This window comes from Ursus maritimus, unplaced genomic scaffold (assembly GCF_017311325.1).
Source record: "Ursus maritimus isolate PB19 unplaced genomic scaffold, ASM1731132v1 scaffold_15, whole genome shotgun sequence".
NCBI lineage: Eukaryota > Metazoa > Chordata > Mammalia > Carnivora > Ursidae > Ursus > Ursus maritimus.
Genome location: NW_024423897.1, coordinates 21606420 through 21631930, shown reverse-complemented (window position 1 = coordinate 21631930; position 25511 = coordinate 21606420). Strand labels below are relative to the sequence as shown.

The window sequence follows — 25511 nt, the reverse complement described above, 5'->3', positions numbered from 1 at the left end:
AAAGTGCTCTGTGGATTTACAAGGTCATTAACTCTTTCCCAAATCAGAGTGCTCTTTTCAAAGCAAATCTACTCCTGTTTTTCTCTCTGGTTTAAAACCCTCCAATGACTTGCCAGTGCACAAAAAATAAAATCCAAACTCCTTACCATGGCTTATGAGACTGCACGGTCTGGCCTCTGCCCACCTCTTCAGCTTCATCCAATATGAACTACCCCTGACTTTGTGCACCAGCCATACCAGCTTGGGACTCACGTTGCTCCCCATTTACCTCAAAGCTTTTGCCCATCCTGTTCCCTCTGCCTGGAATGCTCTTTCCCTGCCCTTTCCCTGCTCTCTCCCTACTCCACACACTTAATCCCTTCTTTTCCTTTGTGGTTCAGCTCCGATTTTCTCAAGGAAGCCATGGAACAGCCCTGTCCAATAGAACTTTCCACGATGATGAAAACGTCTAGATCTACCCTGTTCAATAGGTAACCACTATTCACACGTGGCTAATGAGCCCTTGCAGTATCTAATGTGACTAAGGAACTGAAGTCTTAATTTTAATAAATTTAAACTTGAACCTAAATGGCCACACATGGTGGTGGCTCCCATGCAGACAGCGCTCTAGAGTAGTGCTCCGTCGCCCCTCGCACATACCCATGCAGTGCTCTAGAGTAGTGCTCCGTCGCCCCTCGCACGTACCCATGCAGTGCTCTAGAGTAGTGCTCCGTCGCCCCTCGCACGTACCCATGCAGTGCTCTAGAGTAGTGCTCCGTCGCCCCTCGCACTTACTCATGCTTTCTCTTACTCTTCCTTTACTGCACTGCCCACTTCTTACCATTTATATTAAGTTGTGCAATTGCTTTTTTTTTAAGGTTTTTTTAAAATTTTGTTTCTAAGTAATCTCCTTACCCAACATGGGGCTTGAACTCACAACCCCAAGGTCAAGAGTTGCATGCTCTTACCAACCAAGCCAACCAGGCACCCCTAGTTGTGAAATTGTTCAATCTATTCCCCACTAGACTAGAAGTTCTAGAACAAATACTTTGTCTGCTTTGCCACAATGGAGTCTATCACCTGGCATGGGACCTGGTGTATAGTAGGTATATCATAAACATTTGTTTACTAAATGGATGGATGGATGGATGGATGGATGGATGGATGGATGGACAAACTGTAAGAGACTCTAAAGATAGAGAACAAACTGAGAGTTGATGGAGGGAGGTGGGTGGGAGATGGGCTAGGTGGGTGATGGGTATTAAGGAGGGCACTTGTTCTGAGGGACACAGGGTGCTGTATATAAGTAATGCATCACTGAATTCTACTCCTGAAACCAATAACACACTGTATGTTAACTAACTAAAACTTAAATAAAAATTTAAATAAATAAATAAATCGGTATGAGGGGGGAAAAAGAGGATGGATGGATGGTGGAAGGAGATAGTTGCTTAGCCCGGTGCTTCTGATAATGAAGTGCAGTGCTGAAAAACGTTCAGCACACAGTTCATAAAATTAAAAGTAAGCTTGGTGCACCTGGGAAGCACAGTCGGTTAAGCATCGAACTCCTGGTTTCGGCTCAGGTCGTGATCTCAGGGTCTTGAAATCAAGCCCTGGGTCAAGCTCCATGCTCAGGGGGAGTCTGCTTGAGAGTCTCTCACTGCCTCTCCCTCCACCCATCCCCATGCTCTCTCTCTTCCTCTCAATAAATAAATAAAATCTTAAAAGTAAGCTAAACTTGTGCTTGTAGGAACCATACATTCCCTGTGTACAAATACGTCCCTTGTGTATAAAGACGCCTGTGTGTGCACCAAAGCATAGTAATGTGTTTGCAAAGGTTTGCAGTTGTGCAGTTGTGTGTAGACGTGCCCGTCCGTGTATCTGTGTTGTCAGGGTAATGAGGTGTGTAAGACTGAGACACATGCAAAATCACACAGGAAGGGGCGCCTGGGTGGCTCAGCCATTAAGCGTCTGCCTTCGGCTCGGGGCATGATCCCAGGGTCCTGGGATCGAGCCCCACATCAGGCTCCCTGCTCTGCTGGAAGCCTGCTTCTTTCTCTCCCACTCCCCCTGCTTGTGTTCCCTCTCTCGCTGGCTATCTCTCTCTCTCTCAAATAAATAAATAAAATCTTAAAAAAAAAAAAATCACACAGGAAGGCAGTTTCTAAGTCGTTACTTTTTATTTTGAAAGATTTGTCAAACTCCCCATGTCATGGTGAGAGTTTGTACGATTAATAAGAAGCAGCTTTTTCATGAAATGCTTGGAGGTGAACGAGTTCTCAGCCTGTGAGATCCGACCATCCCATTGACTTTGAAGTTTCTCTTGATTAATAGAAGAAAAAAAGGTGGGGAGAGGGAGAAAAGGAGGAACGTGCTAGAAACCGAGGGAAAGACCTCTTATGACAGCTATCCAAATGTGAAAAAAACAAAACAAAACAAAACCAATTCACCGACTCCACTTTTTCTACTTTACAATTTTCCACACCTCGCTCTTGATGTTGGCCTTTCTAGTCGAAACAGCCTCCCAGTCCCGCATTTCCCAAAGACAGCTAGGAGGGGAGAAGCCCTGCAGGGTGTGGTGATCCACCTCCCAGGGGCCTGGCGGATTCCAGAGAGCTGATGATCCACCCCGGCTCCCAAAAGTTTGGACAAACAGCCTAACATGAAAAGAAAGGGCACTGAAAAATGAGGGGGTGGGGAATAGTGAGGAACTGGGCTTATGTGAGAATTGATATGTTTTCCTAACACAGACTCAGGTCTTTTCTCTGGGTGACAGCCTTGTTATCTGTGGTTCTGGCTGGTGGCTTCCGCAGGGCTTTCTCCCACTAGTCCCCTAGTCCCAGAAACATCCTTGCCAGCATCATGTGCCTGTTACTTCCCTTTGCCCACCTTCAGGCCATGCGGGGATGACCCCCTGGCAGCCAGTACCTTGAAATAAAATGAACACAAAGACTAACTTGGTGAGTATTAGTTTCAAACCGAGAAATGGAGAGAAAATCTGAGGATGCAGGATGTGTTGAAGGCAGACTTGAGCAGATCAAAGTTCCCACCCATACGCCACTAGGACATGAGGCAGCACAGCAAATGGCGAGAGAAAAATGAGACCGTTAGTGGGTGAGCAAGAGGCGTTGACAGCTGTGTTACCGCTAAGCTGTGTTACCGCTAAGAATGTCATGACTTGGGTTACAATGTCCATTTTTAGCACCGTTAATGTATTCGTGTAAATCTATATTAGCACCTTGTCCCCAGGCAGAACAACAAACCATCCAAACATTTTAAACATTGGGGGAAACAGGAAGGGGAAGATCAAAGAGGGAGGATCCGGTACTGCGGAAGGAGGCGTGGATTTAGATCACCAGATCCTTGTCGATATCCTCTGCAAAGCAAGACAAGGAAACAGAATCAGAAATGAGCCCTCCATGGGGGCTTCCCCAGCAGTCGGTGGGTCCCACCCATCCCCGGGCCAAGGGTCAGGGGACCAGCCCAAGGTCACCCAGGAAGTTGAAGACTGAGGACCTCGGTCTCCCTGCCCCTGGCCTGTTCCTGTCACTTGCACACGCTGCCAAGTTACACTTCCGTCCCCTCTCTAGGTACCTGCCAGCTCCCAAAATAGTGCTAGGCACAGACTGAGCGCTATGCTTGAGGAAGGGAAAGAGAAAGCAGATGAACAAGAAGCCACCGGACAGAGTGAGGCCCACCCAGACAGGGAGAGCAGAAAAAGGAGTTAACTAGGCACAGAGAACAGAGCTGGGCCAAGAGGATGGACACACAGACGACAGAGAGAATAGAGGGGAGGTGGGGAGAAGAAGGTGGCCCCTTTGCTCAGACACTCACTCTCCTTGATGCCGAAGCACCCGGCCCACTCGTCCAGGGCGATGTACTTGTCATGGTCCAGGTCACAGGTCTCAAAGAAGCGGGTGGTGCAGTGCTCCATGGGGATGAGGGGCGCACGCAGTGGGGCCAGCTCCGTGTGGGACAGGTACCTGCAGGCAAGAGGGAGAGGGCCTAAGGACACTCCACGAGAGACGGGGGAGTGAGCCTGCCCCGCGGGGTGGCAGGACAGGACACGAAAGCAGAACAGGAAGCCAGGATCCTGGTCTACCCCCTCGCTGTACTGCTGACCTGCTATGGGACTTAGAGCAGACACTGCCCCACTCTGGGCCTCAGTTTCCCCACCATCAAAGGGTGGAGAGTTGACCATAATTTCTAAGAGCTCTTCCTGTTCTGAGATCCCATGGATTCATAAGAAAGGTCTCTTGGTGCATTTAACTGTTTCCTAATTGGCTGAGAATCGGGGCAAAGAAACTTAAAATAAAAATATTCTGCTATTGGTAGATCAAAATCTGCTATGAAACAACAATGCGTGCTTCTGGTGGACACACATTTATATAGCTACAAATGCATAGAAAAAAGTCTAAGGGCACCTGGGTGGCACAGTCGGTTAAGCATCGGACTCTTGATTTTGGCTAAGGTCACGATCTCAGGGTTGTGAGCTCCAACCCCACATCGGCTCCGTGCTGGGCGTGGAACCTGCTTAAGATTCTCTCTCTCCCTCTGCCCCTCCCCACCCCATGCTCTCTTTAAAAAAAAAAAAAACAACTCTGAAAAGAGATACTTCAAAATGATAACAGTGCTGCCTTCTGGGGAGAAGTGGGAAAGGACTGGGATTGGCAAGTGGGTCAAAAGAACTGAAACCTTCATAGAGCTTAAATTTTTGTATATCATCATGTGCAAGAGGGAGGCCTTCTCATTTCTCTCCCACTGTCCTTCATTCCTGTTCCTCCAGCCAGCTTTGACTCCAGAGCACATGTATGAATTTTTTCCTCATTTCCCTGAGCCCTCAACTAGTTGTCCTTAAAACACTCTTCCCCAAGGGCCACGCCATGACTCCAATTTTCTCCTAGCCCCCAGACCCCCTCACCCCACCCAACTTATGGAAGGAATCACACAATGTTTGAACTAGAAGGAATACTCCCTCCCCTTACATAGTATATCATTGGAAAAACTGAGGTCCCAAGAGGGGCAGGGACTCAGGCAAGGTCACCATGTAGCTCTGGGACAAGAAGAGGGGGCAAATGGATCCCCTGGCCTAGGCTGGAGCACTTTCCCAGATGCACAGTCCCTCTAGCCCCAGCTGGAAGCCTCTCTCCTGGTCCTTTCTTTGATGGGATCCAGTTGCTCAGCCTAAGCTCCAGATGTCCCCCTGACTTTTCCTCCCTCTCCCCAGTGAGTGACTCAGTTGGATCCCAGCCATGGAAAGAGCCTGGGAGAGCAGCAGCAGGGAGTTTCCCAGAGCTCAGGAGACCCCAGCCCCGAGGGATTGCCGACAGGGTGGGCGGGCTCCAGGCCACAGCCTGGACCAAGACCAAGGGGTGAGCCTCCAGAGAGGAGGACCCCTGTACAGAATGTGCTCCCCCAGGCACGTAAACAGGGTGGCCCGCCTTTCTATGCTCCTCCAAGAACGCACAGCAAGAGGAGATCAGAAAGCTGCGGCGAGGGTCGTGACAACCACTGTGCGGCCTCCCGTTGCCGCAAGCCACCCCCTGCAGCTTCTGGGAGCCTTTTCACTTTTTCCTTCGATTGTGAGAAGCAGATCATCACCCACAGTGTGAGCGTCCCAGGGACAGGGACCGTGTCAGTTTTGATTACTGTTCAATCCCCCGCCTAGAACAGCGCTGGGCACATAATAGACGCTCAGTAAGTGTTCGTTCGCTGACAGCGCCTGCCTGCTCCTCCGTGGAGTTGCACGGCACTTCAGAACCATTTGGACAAGAGGCAAGAACAATTAAACCAAGGGCTTGCAGTGAGGATGTGATCGGCTCTGCGGATTTTTTAAGAACTCCCAGGGCCCATTTGCCCTGTTGGGGCTGGGTCTCCGGTCTTGCCGGAGGACCGCGAGCATGCAGGCTGCCCCACCTCGGCCCCACTGCCCCATGGAGTCTGTCCTCCTTCCTAGCTCGCTCTCCCTCAACTCATGGATACCCAAGGCCAGCATGCGCAGGGATAAGGGGGGACTTTCATTTCCCGCTGACTTCTGCTGCTTCTGGCGTGAAAATGCATTGTGGCTTTCTTCCCCTCGGGTGTGCATCTTTTCTCCTATGCCCGGCCCTTCCTGTCTCGGCCCCCACACAGACTGTGGGCTCCAGGGCTGGGAGCAGCAGAGGCTGCTGAGACGTTTTCCGGCCAGACCCGGTGCGCCTACCAGCCCTGATCTGTGACTCCGTCTACTCCAGCGACAAGCCAGAGCAGCCCCCCGTGATCCTGAGGGCCAGAGGTCTTACCCATCGATGGGGTGCTGGTCCAGCTGGCCAAATTGCCAGTGCACAGGGAAGATGTACATGTTGTAGTTCTTCTCGAAGTCGCGTGCCAGCAGCTCCACAGGGTGGTCTCCGGCCTCCAGGCGCTTCTCGTTCTCATGGATCTTCTTCACCTATGAGAGCAGACGCCATGTGACGAAGGGTCCAGGGGAGACGGTCCAGGCCAGTCAGGGCCCCTCCACCTTGGACAGTAGGCCAGAGCAGGAAGAGACCAGCCAAGACCCCTTGGTTCAAAGTAAGGGAAGGAAGTGGCGGAGACGGGTAGCAGCATCTCATCCACAAAAGTGGAGGCCCAGGGTGATCTCAAAGGGTTCTATCTCCATTGAGCTGCCCCATCAAACTCAGCTGGGGAGTGTGTTAAAATGCAGCTTCCTGGGCCTGGTTTCATGGGGACGCTGATTCTGTAGGCCCGAGGTGGGGCTCAGGAATCTGCACTTTATCAGTCCTCCCAGTGCTTGATAGATTCAGTAAAGTTTAAGATCCACAGACTCAGGGGCGCCTGGGTGGCACAGTCATTAAGCGTCTGCCTTCGGCTCAGGGCGTGATCCCGGCGTTCCGGGATCGAGTCCCACATCAGGCTCCTCCGCTGGGAGCCTGCTTCTTCCTCTCCCACTCCCCCTGCTTGTGTTCCCTCTCTCGCTGGCTGTCTCTGTCTCTGTCAAATAAATAAATAAAATCTTTAAAAAAAAAAAAAAAGATCCACAGACTCAGAAGGAAAAAGGAATAGGGCTGTTTGTGCCCCTTTTGTTTGACACTGGGCTAAACAAAGTCAGCAGGTCTCTTCATTACAGGACTTCTCAGAGTCTTCAAGAAGTGAATGTGTACTCTTGGCCTCCAAAGGCAGTGAGAAGTCTGTGTCCAGCACCCAGGATAAGGGTACTCGTCAGAGCTGGGGTGTAGGCTTACCCTCAGGGGCCTAGTTCTAGGAATGGGACTGTGGATCTCAGCCAGCCTGGGGCCAGGAGCCATCTCGTTCAGTGCTAGGCAGCGACCCTGGAACAGGCTGGAAAGAGAGCACTTACTCGCAGCTTCTGCTTCTCATTCAGAAGGTTGTTGTCCTCATCCCTTTCATACAGAGTGACCAGGACGTTCTTGAGCCAGTCCCGCATGCGCAGGGGGAATTCAGTCAGCTCAGAGTCCAGGCAGGGAGGGATGTCTAGGGTCCAAAACATGAGCGTTGTCAGCACAGACCCGGACTCTCCATGCCTGAGGGCCAACATACTGGCTAGGCCACACTTCCCACCCCGGGGCCTCCTCCTACAGCCGTCTCAATCAGGCCTTGGCACAGTGAGTGGCTCGGCCTTTCTGGGCCAGTTTCTTCACACCACAGTGAGCACAGCAGATTGTGTGGAGGGAAGAATGCTCTGCAAATGGAGACGCAAAGACATGTCTGCTCTTCCCTTAGCCTGATCTGGCCTGCTGAGGAAATGGGTCACCCCAGAGACTCCTGCATCTCTCTGTGTAATGAGGCCTGAAAATAAAGGCCCCCAGGTCCCATGCTGGTGATGCCAACCTTTGGGAGGAGTTCGAAGCTGTGAGGCTGAGGAACAAGATCTATCCATAGGCCCAGCTCAGCTGGGGTGGGGAGGTCAGGACTGCTTACCCACCAGAACCTTCTTTGTGATAATGATTCTATCCTAATCTTTGGAATTTAGAATCCCAGAATGTCAGACCAAGTCCACCCTCTTGTTGGACTTATTAAAGGTCAGCTTGGGGAGATGAGGCTTGCTCAAGGCCACATTATCAGAGCTCATCCACCATCCAGGGCATGTGGCTGTCCAAGGGCTTAGAGGCCTGTCCTTCCCTCATCCTAAGTCTAGGGACACTTCCCTCTGTGGTTAGGACCACCTTCTCCACTACCAGCTGGGGAATGGAAGGGAGCATCTGTGGGGGGCACACTAGGAGTTGGAGCAAGTGAGCAATATGCTGCAGAGGACAGCAAGAGCCACCTGGTAAAAGGCCCCTTGGCAGTCTCACGGCCCAAAGACTACCACCATTCCTCCCCCGGCCTCCTTCCTGTGCCTTATTTCACACCCTCGGCCCTATAACCAGGAGAGTGGGGCTGACCACAGGAGAACCTGGTTTTCTCCTCCACCGTTCTGCAGTCTGCACACCTGCAGCAGGTGAGTGACTCTCCCCAGTGCCATCTGGTGCCAGAATGTACCAGACACACAACATGAGTGTTATCTTGGGGGAGGACCGGCTGTGGCCTTGGGTGTTTCAAATGATAAGGAGACTGCCAGCACTAAAGGACTCACCTGGGCCAGTGGAATCTGCAGCTGGCATCACCAACAAAGCTAGACAGTATCCTGGCATCCCTTCCCCCAGACCCCTGACTCCTAGGTCTCTAGAAGAGGGCGATTAATCACAGGTCTCAAGGGGGCAGGTAGGAATGTGATGGGGTGAAAAGGCCAAGGACATGGCAACGCCGAGTAAGCACTGCGCCTAAGGGAACCGACAGGCATGCCCCATATTTTAAAGCATTCAAATTCAAATATTTTAAAAATAAACTTTATAGATCCAAGGGCTGCCTGGCTGGCTCAGTCAGAAGAGCACGTGACTCTTGATCTCAGGGTCATGAGTTCGAGCCCCACATTGGGTGTAGAGATTACTTAAATAAATAAAAGTTAAAAACAAAAACCACTTTATAGGTCCAGATAGAACATCATTTTTGCTTTACAGTGTTGAAGCAGTAAAGATTTGGGTTAGCCGTATAGAAGAACATCCCCCTCATTAAAGAAAAAGAGTGAGTTGTCTTGGATGCTAGGGAGAGGCTCCAAAAATCCTCCCTGATCTTGTGCTTCCACAACTGCTCAGTCCTTCCTGGAAGGTGTCCTGAACGCAGAGTTGAGAGGAAGCTACTCATAGACAATCCTCTCATTTTATAAATGGCAATCCTGAGGCTCAGAGAGGAGAAGACACTTGCCCAATGTCACACAGCATGGAGGGCGGCAGAGCCAGCATCAGTGCCAGCTCAGTGCTCTCTCCGTGAGCTGGGAGGCTGGAAGTACCCAAGGACAGACTCACATTTGCAAGGCCCGATGTAGTCCAGGTGGAGTTTGTGGCCCTTCTTGGTGCCCTCCAGGGTGCACTTGGTGGCAAAGAAGTGGCAGGAAGAGTCGAAGGTCTTGTTGTCATTGCTGCATACCTGTCGGGAAAGCAGAGATCTCCCCTTCATTCCCAAAGCCCTTCACTGGTACCACCATCTTTGCCCATTTCACAGATGGGGACACAAAGGGCCAAGCAAGGAATGTGATAAGCCCAAGATCAGACAGAGAGTTAGTGGTGGAGCTACAACAAGAACCCACTCTTGGGGCTCCCAGACCAATGTTCAGCCCATGCTGAGAGCCACTGTGGGTCTCTGAGCAGAGGTACGACTGAATCAGGCCGAGATTGGGAAAAACAAACCTGGCAGATCTAGAAAGGATGAATTAAAGATGGGAATGGCAAAAAGGCAGAGTGTACAGGAAAAATTAACACAAAAAGCCTGGGATTGTTATGCTTCGAAAGGCCTGCTTGTGCTGTTGGCCCTTGGCTGGCACCCAGGAACTTGGCTGGTAAACAAGTCCCTGCACTGCTATAAAACTTTCCACAGACAATAAGGATGCCTCACTGTGCCTAGACCGCTTGTACAAACAACACAGTTTATGCTGAACGTCTGCTTTCCTTCTGGGAGTCTGGAATTTGAGTACGTGGTAGGCAGCACTCAATGAAAACTTGGAGTGCTAAGTCGCTAATGGGCTTCCCTGAGCAGAAACGTTGCTCCCATGTGGCTGCATCTTCGTAGCTGGGAAAAAAGTGCATTTTGCGAGACCCCTCGTGGAGGTGGAGAAAGTAAGCAAGCCTGTACATGGATTCCTCCAGACTCTCCCTATGTCTTGTTCCATTACTATTTAGCTGTGTATGTTTAACATGTCACTGTAAGAAGTCTTTGCTGTGAGTACAACCCTACATTGAGTCATGTGAGTCCTCCTAATGAATCTCTGTACATGGGGGTGGCCAAGCAGAGGTGCCAAGGGCTGAACAATACAGTGGCAGTAAGTATCTGTGTTAGGAGGCAGGGAGCCTTGTATCACATCTCCTGTACCTACTTCCTTAGAATTGCTTATATATCACTGCCGAGGGAGAGTTGATGGGCACTGGTGACTAGTGGGATGGGCGTAAAGGGGTAAGGAGGAGGGAAGAATTGACAATGATGCTAAAATTTGGAGCCCAGAGGAGAAGTTGTATTAGAGAGAGACTAAAGATGAAGAACCCAGATAGGAGGTTGTGGGAACAATGCTGCTACCAGATTTGCTGTTCTGAAAAAGGTCATCACTAGCATATTGGTTGCCATGAGTGCACACTCAATAAATAATTACACGGATGGGTAGATGGATGGATGGTTGGATAAATGAGTCCTATTGGAGGCAGAATGCATGGGTTTGAAAGGTTTTTTTAAATAGCATATATTGGGGGGCACCTGGGTGGCTCAGTTGGTTAAGTGTCTGCCTTCGGCTCAGGTCATGATCCCAGGGTCCTGGGATCGAGCCCCTCATCGAGCTCACCTCTCAGTGAGGAGTCTGCTTCTCCCTCTGTCCCTCCCCCTACTCATGCTCTGTCTCTCTCAAGTAAATAAAATCTTTTAAAGAAGTAAATAAATAGCATATATTGGGTAATAAGTACTACCTAACAAATCCCCACAACAGTCCTAAGAAATAAAGACTATTTCTATCCCCACTTTAGAGATGAGAAAGCTGAGACTTGGAAATGTTCTGCATTTGGCTGAGATCTCACAGCTAACAAGGGCGGAGATGGAGTCAACCTTCAGTCTGACCCCAGAACCCACGTTTTTGGACCTGATGCTTTGCTAGGCTGCTCCCAAGCAGAGAAAGCCCCTATCTCAGTGTCTGATGTTCTTGATGTATTCCTTTCTGGATCTGGTGTGGAGCTGGGAACCTGCTGGTGCTGAATAAATTCTTGCTGGTTGCTGGAGAAACCCAGTGACAGGCAGAGCTTTACCTGTACCTTCCTTCAGTGACTATCTAAAGAGGGGAATTTTGAGACTGGAGCTGCCCCACAGAGCCACCAAGCCACCAGTGTTCTGGGCAGCCATTGCATGTTTGCAAGGGCCCGAGCCCCCAGCCCCCGGCCCTTACCTTCTCAAACTCGCCAATGGGGGCAGGGCAGCTGGTAGGGTCCTGGCACACGCACATGGGAGTGTTGTTCTCATCCAGCTCACACACTTTGCCATGTTTGCAGTGGTGGTTCTGGCAGGGGTCTGGTAGAGTACAAGGACATGTAGTTAGCACCACCGGGTCCACCCCAACCCACCCAGATGGATCCTTGGGCAGAACGCCTCCCCTGTGCCCCCACTCTGGGCTCCAGGCAGCCCCGAGTCCTCCTTTCTCTTCTGCTGAGCCCAGCAGTTGGCACTTAAAGGAGACATTGGCTCAGTCTGGGAATTAGAGATTCAGTGGGAGGTCAGAGTCAGGCACATTTTGGGGAGCTGAGGCTTAATCTGGGACCCAAGAGCACTGGACACCATATAACTCCCTTGAGGATTGAAGTAACCACTGTGTTCTCAGCTCTCTGTTCCTCAGTGACAGTGAGGCATTTTTGGATTATAAAATAAACTTTCAAGAATAAATAAAATAAACTTTCTAGAATGACTTGGAAAATCAGCTGTTGTCAGGGAGCCAGCTGCCAGGCCAAGCAAAACAGACTTAAGTGTCCGTGAGGGAAAAGGGAGAAGCGCCCTGAGGCCCACACTGAACAATAGAGCCCGGCTGTGTCTGGTAAACACCGGATGAGGGTGGGCCTGGAGGAGGGAAGGAACAGACTCAGTAGATGACCGTCTGCTCCAACAAAAACTCCGTGCCCTCAGGATGACAGCTCAATCTGGCCGTTTCCTCCTGAGGCATGATTTGGGGTATTTGAGTCATTCTTTGTTGGATGCCTGCCCTGCCAGGCACTGGGCCAAGAGCTCTTGTGCCTCAACTCATAACCCTCCAACAGCCATGGGATGAGGGTCTACCGTCTTCATCAGTCCTGTGTTAGAGATGAGGAAGCGGGGCTCAGAGAACTAAGCAGGCTGTCGGAGTGCACTCTCAGCAGGAGTCAACAAGTTTAGAGGCAAACATAGGTTGCTTTGCCTCCCAAGTCCATGCTGTTAACACCCCCTTGGGTATGATGCCTCTCTACGCTGTGGGATGGAGATGCCGGCACGGTGGTGGGGGTGGAGGTGGAGGCCCTAAGACATTTCTCTCTTTCTGGCACCAACTCCGAGCGTAGCATTCTATGAGCTCTGTTGGATTCCCAGGCCTTATTTCCTCACAGCTGTGTGCAAATCAAATAAGCTAATGAGTGTAAAACTCTTGGAGTTCCTTCAGGTCTGCACCCACTTGGGACATGGGCCAAGACAGAGGTCCTCGAGGAGTGCCGTGACCACATGGGACCTGTGACCTCAGTGGGAACATGAAATCCAACTTTGGCATCAGGGCAAATAACTGTAAGGGGGAGAAAGCCATTTCTAGCTTAGAAACATCCCTTCCTGACTCAGAGCATAGACAGCCTGGCTATACATAGATCATGCCCAGATTCCGGAGAAGATTCCCAACCTTTCAGTCAACACTTTCTCCTCCACAGCCCACCCTGCAGGGGGAAGCCCACCCTGAATTTCCTGGGGAAGGAACCTCACATAGACTGTCCCCATGCCCCAGGCTCAAGCAGCGGAGGGCAAAGCCTGGATACGACAAGACACGAGAAAGGGACCTACTTTCAGCCACCACCTCTTCTTCAGTTTCCTCAGCACCTTCATCAAATTCTCCTACTTCCACCTGCACGGGGTTGGCTCCCACAGGTCCCTGGGGTGGAGGGAGAAGGGTGAGTCAAATGGCCCCCACTCTCAGGGGGTAAACACTGGAGGGGACTTGCCTGGAGCTTTAGGTCCCACAAGAGGAGAGACAAGCTGGAAAGGTGTGCCAGGCCCAGGGCACAGGGAGCACAAATGCCAGAATCCAGAATTTCGATGGATTCTTACAGGCCCACCAAGATGCCTCAGAGGCCACCAGGGGTGTTAGGATAGGAGGGGTACCAAGCCCACCACCCCCGCCAGCTGTACCACAGCAGCTCCCCCTTTATGTTTAATGTATGGGGAGACTGTGGGTGATCACCTAAGAAAAACTGTCCCACAGCTTAAAAATAAAATATTTCAAAATCATAGTTCCCAACTCTAGGGTGCCATGGGAGGTTTGGGAAGCATTCAGGAATGCGTCAGGATTGGGGGACAGACGGGATTCACATCTGTGCTGTGTGTGCCCTGTGTGTGCAAATGCCCGTTCCTGGGTCGAGACCCCACAGCACCCATCCGGTTTTCTCCAGGGAATGAATGTGGAGGTCTGTGCTCCCCACCCACCTACCTCTGCCACCTCAGCCACGGTTTCCTCTACCACCTCTGTCTCATCAGGCAGGGCTTCCTGTTGCTGTTGGGAAGAGAAAATGGGCTTCAGAGAGGTCAGGGCCAAGGCCAGCTTTGCCTCCGAAGTGCCTCCAGCCGGGAGAGCTAGGAGAGCAGCTCACTGGAGATCCCCAAGGCTGTGCCTCAGGGACTACCATGGGTGGGGTGGTGAGGGCAAAAGAGAAGCCGAACACAGAGGTCCTATAGAACTCTGGAGCACCCCCCTCCCTTTATATATTTTATATCTGGGGCATCTATCGAAGATTTAGCTTGGAAAAGCATTTCCATTGCTTTCAACTCCTATGAATCTGAAAACCACTGATGCAGACCAAGTCCTTTCAGCTTAGAGTGGGAAAACAGAGACCCACGGGGCAGGAATATCATGCATTTTAATAGATGCCACTATCTTCCCCATAAGTATGATATTATTATTATGATTTTGTGATTCCTTCTTGCCATGTCAACTTGGAGTAGGAAGAAGCAAGATAACATACAACTTTGAGGTGCCTGGCTACCTGGGGCTTCTTCTAAAAGTAAGGCTAACCCTGCCCAATCTTTTGGCAGACTCTTCCTGCCAGAATCTACCATCACTCACACCTCCTAGTGGAGAGAGGATGAGGGAATCAAGGGTTGAGAGAAACTGCCCCATGCTGCTTCCTCTCTCCTCCGGTAATGGCTTAGGGTTTAGGGTTGGATGACTACTACTGGCCCCCTGCCGGCAAGTCTTGGAGGGACTGGCTGTCCGTCAGGGTGCTCCACACTCCCCTGGCCAAGAAGCAGGGCCAGGACCCAAGCTCAACCAGATCAGTTCTCCTTGAATTGTTTTTAGATCTTCTTGGCACGTTTTTGCAAGATGTGAAACTGCTGGAGCAGATCCACTCAGATGGCAACATCTCCAAGACCGTCTATTTGTTCTTACCTCCCAGATCTTGAACCTGCCCTTTTCCAGTCCTGCCCAACACCTTTGATTTTATAATTTGCCCCTGTCTCCCTTCCCCCACTAATTTGGCCAGATTGGAGCCTGTTGCTTGCAACCAAACAGTCCTCACTGATTTGGAAACTAACCAGCCCTCTCTGTTCACTTTCTCCTTACATGGAAATCTCTCTTCCCCATACTCTCCATCCAGTGTCCTCTTCTCAATTTTTCTCCTGTGCTTATTAGTGTAAGAAAAAACCTTTTTTAAAAAGAAGGCAAATAATGAGATAGGAAGTCCCTGACCCCTCCAAGCAGCCAGGGCCGGCAAATTCGGTGCCAGGGCTGGCGGTGGGAGGAAGACCAAGCAGATATGCTCCTGAGGTACTTACAGGGGCTGCCAAGGCCCTCCCGGCCAGGCAAAGGAGAAAGAAGATCCAGGCCCTCATGGTGCTGGGAACCCTGTGGGGGGACAGAGATTGAGAGTTGAGTGAACGGGGGTCTTCTTGATGGAGAACTCCTTCTGACTCTGAATTCCTGTCATGTGCAAGGTAATTTTAGATGGTGCATGTTAAGTTATAGTGAAAGATGCAAGAAAAATTTGCTTCTACTCAATTCTCTTCCAATTCCAACTGTACAAACAGAAAGCCTCAGTTTGGTGCTAGATGTCTTTAATACCTTTCTAGCACTCATCTATCTCCTTTGTAACAGAGCAGGCCTCTGGCTCAGAGCCCCCACAGGAAACTATATGCAGCTGGAATTCAATGAAGTTGTTTTGACTTCTTTGTGTTTATTTTTGTAGCTTCCTTCCATTTATGACAGAAGACTAAGATTTTTCCATTTATGGTAAAGATATAAAGTCTCTTTTGTCAGTATATTTATTGAAGTTTTTAAATAGTGGTTCAACAAAGGTGGTTGGCTAACTAGTCAAGCTTGGGCGACCCTGAGCCAGATCATCTTCAAGGGCCCTTAAATCCCTAATGTTCTAGGATTCTCTTTTTTTTTTCCCCTCATCCCCCTAACCCTCCTCCTCTTCCTTTTCCTCCTCCTTCCTACCCCCTCTGAAAGAAGGGGGGGAAGTTAATAGGCAGAAACCTCCTGCCAGTTTGAGACAATGAGATCTACCTTCTAAAACAAAGAACAGTAGTCTTGGAGTGTGACCAGTGGAAACTCGAGGGTAGCCACATTTTTCTGTGCTCTACTCAGAAGGGACAGCACTTATCTGGATCCTCTAGGCAAACTATCCAAATACTTGCATGTGTTCATGTTTTCTCCTCTTTCCCCTTCACAGCTAAAGGATGTTGTTTGAGATCTAGAACATTCTTCTGCCCTGGTCACTGTTGAGACCTCACTCTCCAGATGCTGAGCTCTTCGCTCCAGAAATCTCATGACTGCAAGGGATTTGGGAATAGAATCTTCTCTGATGGTTCACTGCCATCTCTCACAGAAGAACTGTAGTGAGGACATTTTATTTCGTGTTCTCAGTAGATGGACTTCTATTTCCAAATAACTTTAGAAAGCTATCCCTTGTATGGATCTAAATGTGCTTCCCTCAAACTTCTGGTCTACTCTGTGCCTCCTCCTGTGGCTACACAAAACAAGAGTGCGCCCTTGGCCCCGGAGAAGCATTTTGTCAAGGTGACCAGTGGCCATATCTTCCCTCTTTTGCCCCCACAAACTTCTATATTGGGCTCATCATCCCTAGTTCTTTTCAAGACTATTCAACTGACCAAGCACCTTGGTGGTACCCTGGCATCATGGAAAAAAACACTCGGCTTGGAATTAAATGCCAGGTGTCCCTGACCCGCCTCAAAACTGTCTGGGTGTATTGGTTAAATCACTTGTCCTCTCTAGACCTTGTCCCCCTTCCACTATTGTGAGGGTTAGACTAGGTAAACTTTGAGGTTGTAGGCTGGGTTCTTAAAATGCCTTTAAAATGTTGCAGGCACATGCTGGTATTGGCATGTATCATCGCCTGTGGCACAACCCTTCTTCACTTGGGTTATAGGATTTGAACAGTAGAAACAGGCAGAGGAAGAGTAGACTTCATACTGGCCCTTTATTGAATTAAAATAGACACAAAACCTCACCTCCTATTTCATGGCATGTGTATGAAATGAAACTAACAGAAATTGAGAGGAATCAGCCTGGGGGCCTGTCCTTGCTTCACCTTGGCTCCAAATCCCAGAGGAGTCCAGTCTTCCCTTTCTAGGCAGTTGTTCGAATGTTCCTGTTCCACACAGTTGTCTGCTTGTTCACTCCTGGGCCTAGAGGTGGAAAAATCTCCCTGCTTGCTTTCCCATTTGGAAGATATAAGCAAGACAACCCGGGCCTATGATTTTATGAATGGAACAGGAGAGAGAGCATCAATGGAGGACTTGTCTGAGACTGATTGAAGTCAAAGGGGCAGAGTGAGACTGGTAGTTAGATACACAAAAAGGTGTTGTCTGGGCTTCAATGACAGAAGTCATGTCATGGACTTGACTAGTCCCCTGCTAGGACTGGAAATGTAATAAGCTTCCGGTTGAAGAGCCAGGAAGACCAACATCACCAGAGTCTGTGTCCTTCATCTGAGCAGAGCAACCTTGCTCCCCCCTCTGACCATGCTCCCCCCTCTCTGGCCAGCTCTGGTCAGCTTTTTTGTATGTCCTTTCTCCCCCTGCTTCCTGCCCTTCTTTTCCAGTGACACACTCACCCTTCCCACTGCTGGTTTTGCAGCCAGAACCAAAAAATAATTCTAAATCTTGTAGTGTTTTTCGTGTCTAAAGGCCTCACATACATGCTGTCCTCATGGAACCTCTGACACACTGGCAGACAAGGCAAGGGAGGGCCTTTAGTCCCACTTTCCCGATGAGACTGTGGTTGAGAGCAGGAAATCGTGCAACATTCAGGCCTCTTGCAAGTCAAACTGCCTTGACAAACTCCCTTCTCATGGAATTGGGTTGGGCCTAATAGGGATTATGTTCCATCTGGTGTGGGAGTGAAGGAGAAGGCAGAAAGCGACAGTGTTAAGAAAATGAGCCGAAATCTTAGAGAAAGAGTTATTTTCCAAATCTGGGGTTCTGCCCAGTGCCCAATGCTCCATTACCAGTCCCAGAACCCTTTCCCTCCATATGATGGGATGAGAGTCAAGGGGAACAGCTAGATGGTTCTTCTTGCACGGACATACTTCCTACACATGTGTAGGATCCCTCCTGAGGCTCTCTGAAACAGGTCTGGCACCCATCCGGCACAGCTCAGGGGGTGCAACAACAACCCCCGAGAGCTCAGAACATGGAGTCAAACCCCAGCATTTGGAACACATTGCCAATCAAACATAGATCTGGTATGCCTAGTGAAAATTTCAACAGCTTTGTAGAAATGACTAGTATTAAATGAAAACTCCCTCCTTTGTATCCCTTTAGCTCGTGATGATGCCTATGTCTATCCTTTCCAAAGTGTTTTGACAATTGAGCATCCCATTGGAGGCTCAAGGAGTGTCTTGTTGTTCCATAGAGCAGGTGGGAAGACTGAGGCCCAGAGAGGGGAGGAAATCTTCCGAGAGCCCCAGGGAGTGAGAGGCAGGGCTGAATGAGGTCCCGGGCAGCCCTGTTGCACCACTGGCCAGCTCTTCATCTCACACAGTTTCTCTTGGCGGCTGCTCCCTCCCAGGTGCTCACCTGAATGGAGCCCAGTTGGGCTGTGAACTGGCCCGAGGTGCAGGGAAAGTAGCCTGGGCCAGGGGAGGAACACGAGGTGTGTTTCCCTTGGCTTGGTGGTCATCAAACGCAGACACTGCTCACCCCCACCCCACCACCGCCTCCTCCCCCTGTTCCGTACATCAAGTCCCTTCCTTTTGCCTTTATTTGCTCTGGAGACGGCTGAAAACCCATCCTTGGCTGCCAGCAGGACCCGAAGCCGAGGTCACTTCTCTCTCTTTAGAAAGACTCTGGGGATGGAAAAGTACAGCCAGCCCCCCAGTTCATCTCCCTCAAAATATAAAGGGCCTCCTTCGGGCTTTCCCTGGACACGGAAAAGTCCCTTGTCAGAACTGGGGGAAATCTCAGAATTATGGAATTTTGTATTGCAAATCTTGCAATCGTAGGCTCTTACGAGCGTGAAGCACAGAATCTGAGTTGTAATCGTCAAATCCAATCTGAGTAGAAAGAGGTTTACGGAGCAGTGCAGTCTAATAGAACCCTTTGGAGATGATGAAATTATTCAATATCTGCATCGTCTATATATGGTAGCTACTGGCCACATGTTGTTGCCCAACACTTGAAATATTGCTAGTGTAAATGAACTGAATTTTTAATTAGATTTCATTTTAATTAATTTAAATTTAAGTAGCCACATGTGGGTAATGGCTACCACATCAGAGTAGTTATAAAGGTAACCAGTGGTTATGCAGAATGGTTATGCAATGTAGCATAAAGGTAAGCACATGGGCTCTGGAGACAGAATGTCCAGGTTCAAATCCTCGCTCTGCCAATTAGCAACCATGTGATCTTTAGAAAGTGACTCTCCCTCTCTGGGCCTCAATTCATTTCTCCATCTGTAAAATGGAAATAATACACCTACCTTGAAAGGCTCACGGGTGATTTATTTGAGAAAATACAAGAAGTAAACAATGTTGTTTGGAAGAGCATCTTAAAATCTGCAGATCCCAGAATCTCCATCCCCCTCAAGGATCCAGGGCAAGAATCCCAGCTCTTTGTCTGTGGCCCAGGGAGAAAGGGTGTTGGGGTGGAACAAAGGAGACATTGCTCCTCTTGGGGAAGGGGACACCCTCCCAGCCTCCAGAGAACACAGTGACGAAGGCTGGGCCCCAGGCTGGCCTCTTCGTTGGGCTGCTGGCGCAAACCAAGCATCCCTCTCCCACTGTTTGGCTTGGAAACAAGGGTTCCAAAAACACACGTTCCTGGTAAACAAGCCCAAAGAGAGAAAAACAAGTCTGGAAGCTAATAAAGGAACCCCCTCTGTGAGCCAGGCTCACCAGGGAGCTGGGACTTGGAAGGAGGTCCGAGACAGGCCAGAGAGGCGCCACCGCAGCTGGTGCGACCACACTGGCACTCGTCGGGGAGCAAGCACAGCCTGCTCGGAGGTGGTCTCGTGACATGGACATCGTGAGTCCATGGGATGCAGTCTTGGCAACGCTGCTCCCAGCTCACTGTGCAAACTTCGGGAAGGCTCCTCTCCTCCCGGGACCACACCTGGCCCTGCCCCTCTGCACAATTAGGAGGTTGTTTTAGATCAGTGGTGTTCAAAATTATGTAAGCCCTCTCTTTCAGTGAGGTCTTCTGCGAAGTCCAATATTTGAAGCAGCTAAAAGCCTACTGCATTTGTTGAAACATGAATTCATTATAATCTGTTCAACGAATCAGCTTGAAATTAAAAAAACAAAAGCAGGTACAAGGCGAGTTGAGATGAGGCTGAAAGTCCTCCATACTCAGACACCCCTGAGAGGCTTGGAGCATCTCTAGGTTCTCCTGTGAATACAGTTTGAAGACCCTGGGGCAAGGTGGTCCCTGAGGTTTCTTGCAACCCTGACTTTCTAAGTCGGCTCAGGCAGAAGCCTTTCAGAGTATCACCACTCCCAACCTGTCCCTTGACTCTGCTTCCAATTTTAGCATTTCTTGCCAGAAGGGAAGAAGCTAAGGGAAAGTTTTAGGGTGTTATGGGTGCCCAAGCCTAGGAGTGAAGAAGTTCTGGGGCAACTCCAAGGCAGCCCTGGAGTTTGGGACTAGGATCAGCTTAACTGAGGTTCCATACAGGCATCTAAGCTGCCACGTTTCACTATTTCACAGTGGTTAGGAGAGGCCCAGGGTGGAGCTTCAGGCTTTCCTCCTTGGCTCCCTCTAGGGGCCACTGCTGCATCGGGGTGACCACAAATGGAGGGGATGAGAAAGAACATCAGAATCCAGGCTGTCACATACCAAAGATAGCAACTACATGGTGAAAATTTCTCCACCTGCTCCTGCAGTGCATGTGGCAGACATTACTAATCGATCACATGACCTTTTCCCCTAAAGTGCGGGGTGGCATCTGAATCCTGAACGCGGTTCTTCTCGTAGCCACTACCAATGGACTGGTCTTGTCCAGCCAGGTAAAACCTCTTTGCCATGCTCCCAATTTTGGAGATAGAGGAATTAAGGCTCAGAGAGGGAAATAACTCACTCAAGGGTCACACAGGAGGCTGGTATCAGTGCTAAACTTCCAGATGTTCAGAAACATCCAGATGTTCACCTTGTTTTGCTCTGTTTCTTTTCTCTTCTGATCAGTCTGGGGTCCTAATGCCATAACTAATATAAGATGACCCAGAGGGATCCCCAGATGAGATAGGTTACTATCAAGAAAGAACCCAGTTCTGGATAGAGTTGGTATCTCCATCCATAATTTTTTCTATAGACACCAAGCTCTATGTCTTGAGAAGTTAGGGTAGAGCTAATTTCCTGTCTAAGACATCTCTTCCTCCTGGATAAGAGGAGGCTGCTTTTCTAAATAATTCTGCCAAGTCACTGCTTGCTGGCTCTGGCTCTGCCCAGCCCAGCCATCCCTGAGTTCAGGGTTGGGGTCAGGATCCAGGCTCTGTGCTGTAGAGAAAAGGTAGTAGCTTCATTAATCCCCAGGTTAGGCTGAAAGCTCAGCTCTAGCCCTCTCTTTCCTCCTTTAAAGACGGGTGAGGGGAAGAGCAGAGGAAGCATACCAGCAGCCATCTATAAGCCGGCATCGTGCTGCCCTCATGGCAAAGCTCTGCGGGCTGGGATAGGCCACACTGACCAGCAAAGAGAGAGAAAGTACTGCTGTCACTGACCATCCACAGGCCTTGTTGCCTATAGACAGAAGTGTACAGGCGTGCAACCGAAGCGACCAGATGAAAATCATCAAAAAAAGAAAAAAAAGTGAACATGTGGACATTTCTGAACATCCGGAAGTTAGGTTCAGACAGCAGTTGGCTGTGTGACCTTCAGTGATTATCCTCCCTCTCTGATCCTCAGTTTCTCTATCTGTAAAGCACAGCCAGTGATTTGGTCCTGTGTGTGTACAACACGTCTACCTCCTCGTCGTAACCTGCAGTTATGTCTGGCTCTGCACATCTGCGTGTGGCTACAAACGGCAGTCGCGTCTGTGCACCTGGTAGTGTGTCTATCACAGTGACCTATGGCCTTGAGGACCTCTGCATGAAGCCTCGTATCTGTCTTTGAGTGTCCACCTGGCTCAGCATCTGTCTGTCTGGGCCCATGCAAGTCAGCCCCAGGGTTTGTATGTGCATCAAGACGTATACCTGGAACTTGTCTGTGAGTCAACGTATGGCTCAGGGGGAGGCGTGTGAGAGCGTGACCTTCTGCGTTGACGCTCGTATGGAGGCATTTATTTTTAGCTGTGCTAGTGGGTGCCTGTTGGTAAAATCAATGTTTACAGTCTACATCCTTGTGGGTTTGCGTCCGTCCCCGTTGATCTCTGCACACTTGGCTACCTATCTAAGTAACCTTGAAAACCAAATAGTCTCCTGTTTACCTCACATCCTGAGCTCTTGCCTTTTCTCCACCATCCTTTCCTATTTATAGCTTATTTGCTATTGGTTGACAAATCTCTACAGATGGATAAAGATTTTAGCAGGACTGTTACACAACCCAAGATCCCTTAGCCCCTCCTCTCTCCTTTCCTTTCCAACTAGGGGGGCAGGGGCTAAAAACATGGGCCAGCTATTTCTTCTCATGAAAGCAACCTCTGGGATTTCAGTTTGCAGGACTTCAGACCTAAAGGACCCCTGGAGACCATCTAGATTCCCCATTTAACAGATTAGGAAACGGAGACCCAGAAAGGGGAAGGGTCTTACCCAATGTCACTCACTGTGAGTTATGACTTGCCTCTACCGTCGCCTTTGCCAATGCTCTTTTCACACTGGAGGGTATAACACCCTTGGGAAATACGAAGGTGCCCGCGTCAAAATGGATTTAAACAACATTTATTTTGTTTAAATGTGCCTGTTAGCACTTTCAATAAAGAGAAGTTATACACAAACCCCAAGATGATAGAGCTGCCAGACGAAAAAGCTAGAAATGATTTCACCAAGTCTTTGGATGCCTTAAATTTATCAGTTCTAAAAACCCACTGCATGGGGGGATTGGGGGCCACAATGTGCCAAGTGCTTCCTGCGTATCACCCCATTTCTTCCATACCCCTTCAAGCTGACGGTTGTTATTGCTCTTTAACCAAGGAATAAACTGGGGCTCAGAAAGCAGAATAGATTAGTTCAAGGTCAAATGGCACCTCCCAAACAGCAGTGCAACTAAAACTTAGGTCTTCAAACACCGGGTCAGGGAGGCTTATCACAGCCCCACGGCTGCCCCTGGGATCCTGGGAGATCAGCAGGGCAGGACCTAGAGTTTGCCATCCTGGTATTTGGGGATCGAGTGGGGTGGGGAACATACAGACTGAGCCTGAGGTCTGAGAGTTTCCGTGTCCCCTCCCAGCCAGCAGGCAGAGACCCTGAAAAAAAGGTTACCGTGGCAACTCACATTCCTCCCAGAGTGAGTCATGGCAAAGAAGAGCCTTTCTGTGGGTGGGACTTGGAGAAAGTTTCAAAAGTTGATTCCATCTCCAGGCACCCCTTCCCCCCTTCCCCCTCCCTTTGCTTCAGGCTTTGTCGATGTGGCAGCTGAGCCCTGTGAGTTAACCCTCTCTTCCCCCAACCACTCCCTTTCAAACTTGTTTATCCTCCTGCAAATATACATCTGCTTCCAGTCCCACACTCCATCTCCCACATCGTCATGCCCTCTGGCTCTTTGGGAAGTACATCCATTTGAGTATATCTTAAGACTAAAGGCTGTGAATACCTCTTGTTCTCGTTCCCTCCCTCTCTCATACACACACACACACACACTACTACTACTACTACTACTACTATTACTACTATACATACAATTTTAAGTGGCTTGCAGATGTCTTAAAGCCCATTCAAAGGCCAGTCTGGATTCTGGTTTAAGAGACTTTCCCTTGAAAGTTTCAGATGACGTCAGGCTCCCCAAAGACCATCAAGTCCAACCTTCTTCCTTTACAGATAGGGAAACTAAGTTCGAAGGACTTCCTTACCTAAGACAGCACATAGAATGTGTGCCTTAAGTCTGCCGACCTACTTCTTATTTGTTTCTCACTCTCCCATCAGCACTTGCAAAAGATAGAAATTTAACCGTAGAGAATTGCTAGCAATAACATGTTCCCTGTGTTCTGTGTAGAATGCTGTCCTTTCTGGAGGAAAATGTGAACCTCTCTGTTCTCTCTTGGGCAGACTGGGCTTCCTTGAGGACATGCTTCATCTCAGTCCCCCCTTCTCCCTTGGTGTCCCTCAGACTCCAGGAAGTCCACTCACCAACCAGCCAAAGGAGCCAACGAAGGTAAAGACAGGAAAGAGTGTGTCCAAAGAGGACTTAATATCCTAAGAGGCTAGACACCATTTCCATGTAGAGTTTAGGCTTTCTAAACAAGGAGGTGTGAGAAGGTTGTCCTGGGACTCTCTCTGGCCTGCCTTCCCCCTTCTCTCCTTCTTGGAACATCCTCCACCACACCCAGCATCCCAGAGGACCCAGAGCCTTGGTTGAATGATTTCAGATGTTTGGGGTTTTCAGATCTACATACACTAAGCGCTACTGCCAGTGAGTTCCTGTGCTTACACCCAGGCAGCCCCGGCTGGGGACAATGCCTAACCTAGGAGTGACTGTCTGACGGTGCTATTTCAGAGTGCGTGTGTTGGAGGGGGAGGGGTCAGTGGGGGAGAATTCCAGGGAAACAGGAGCCTTCCCAGGGGTGCTGATTCAAGGGAGACCCCCCATTGGCCTTCCAGAGATCAATTTATCATTCATGTGAAGTTCCTTTTGGAAAACAGAACCCCCGACTGAAAACCAAGTCTAGGAAGTCTTCTCCTAGAATGCGGAGCACGACAGACGCTGGCTACCAGCCGTCCCCGTGCAGCTGTGACCAGATCAGATTCCTAGGAAAGCAGGCTGCCACATTTGCGCAAGGGAGCCCAGAGGCTAAGCCGGCAGCCTCTGAAACCAGAGAGGTGGGCACAGAGAGAGACAGAGAGAGAGAAAACACTCTCCCAAAAACACAATGAGATGATTTTCTGCAAACCTAAAAGGGAGACCAAGTCATACCACCTGAAAAGCAACAGGCAGTGGGTCCGTGGCTCCTGCCCTTAGTGGGAGCGGTGATGGAGCCCAAGGAGATGAGCACCCGTCCCTGACCCAGAGACCTCCCAGCACAGCTCCTCTTTCTGTACACAAACTGCAGGAGTGAACTAGGGGGTCGGGGCGGAGCAACCAGAGAAGGGAGAGGCCGGGCAGGGCTTGTGCATACCTCAGTGGCAGGCAGGCGGCTGGCGGAGTGCGCTCTGGGCAGTGTGAAGGTCTGCAGGAATGTGGAGGGTTTAGAGCCGGGCAACAGGAAACCACTCGGAGCTCTGGGCTGGGTCTGTCTCCCCTCCACCCCTCGGTCCCTCCTCCTGCTCCTCTGTCTCCTCCTTCTCCCCCTCCCCCTTCTCTCCACTGCCAAAGCAGGCTAGGTCTTCCATTTCTCTCCTCCTCTCCTTGTCGTGGGCTGTCCTGACCAGGCTCCCCAACCCTGCCTGCCTCGTGGGTTCTGGGGCTGCTGCCAACACAGACTCATGGAGCGCCAGGGCTGGAAGGGTCCACAGGAATCATCTGGAACAACCTCTTCCTTGTTCAGAGGGGAACTGAAGCTTGGAAGGGGTAAGGTATTACCCAAAGGCCCCCAGGGGCAGAGCCAGGCCCAAGTGTCCTGACTTCATGACCAGTGATCTTTACAAGATGAGGCAATGTTGAGGAGGGCATTGCCAGTTCCAGGGGACTGTGACAAAGGCAAA

General features: G+C 50.0%; 1 protein-coding gene across 2 annotated transcripts; it reads right to left on the bottom strand.

The window, feature by feature from the left end:
* Positions 1-2136: 2136 nt before the first annotated feature.
* SPARC (secreted protein acidic and cysteine rich) lies at positions 2137-25124 on the bottom strand. 2 transcript variants are annotated; one of them, XM_008692486.2, is made up of 10 exons: positions 24986-25124; positions 15040-15109; positions 13697-13759; positions 13054-13141; positions 11435-11556; positions 9324-9444; positions 7319-7452; positions 6261-6409; positions 3814-3962; positions 2137-3355 (listed from the first exon to the last, which is right to left on the bottom strand). In XM_008692486.2, the coding sequence occupies exons 2-10, from the start codon at positions 15094-15096 to the stop codon at positions 3327-3329; spliced, it is 912 nt and encodes a 303-aa protein (XP_008690708.1). In that variant the 5' UTR covers positions 15097-15109; positions 24986-25124; the 3' UTR covers positions 2137-3326. The 2 variants fall into 2 exon arrangements, with proteins under 2 accessions (XP_008690708.1, XP_008690707.2); XM_008692485.2 differs by lacking the exon at positions 24986-25124 and adding an exon at positions 23553-23575.
* Between the last annotated feature and the right edge of the window lie 387 nt (positions 25125-25511).

Bases quoted from the DNA above. Each gene is read 5' to 3' on its own strand.
- SPARC (XM_008692486.2), bottom strand. From the start codon at position 15,096: ATGAGGGCCTGGATCTTCTTTCTCCTTTGCCTGGCCGGGAGGGCCTTG. The intron at 11,557-13,053 runs GTAGGTCCCTTT...GTACTCTACCAG, and splicing joins AGAAGAGGTGGTGGCTGAAA to ACCCCTGCCAGAACCACCAC. The intron at 7,453-9,323 runs GTGAGTCTGTCC...TTTGGACCCTAG, and splicing joins CTACATCGGGCCTTGCAAAT to ACATCCCTCCCTGCCTGGAC.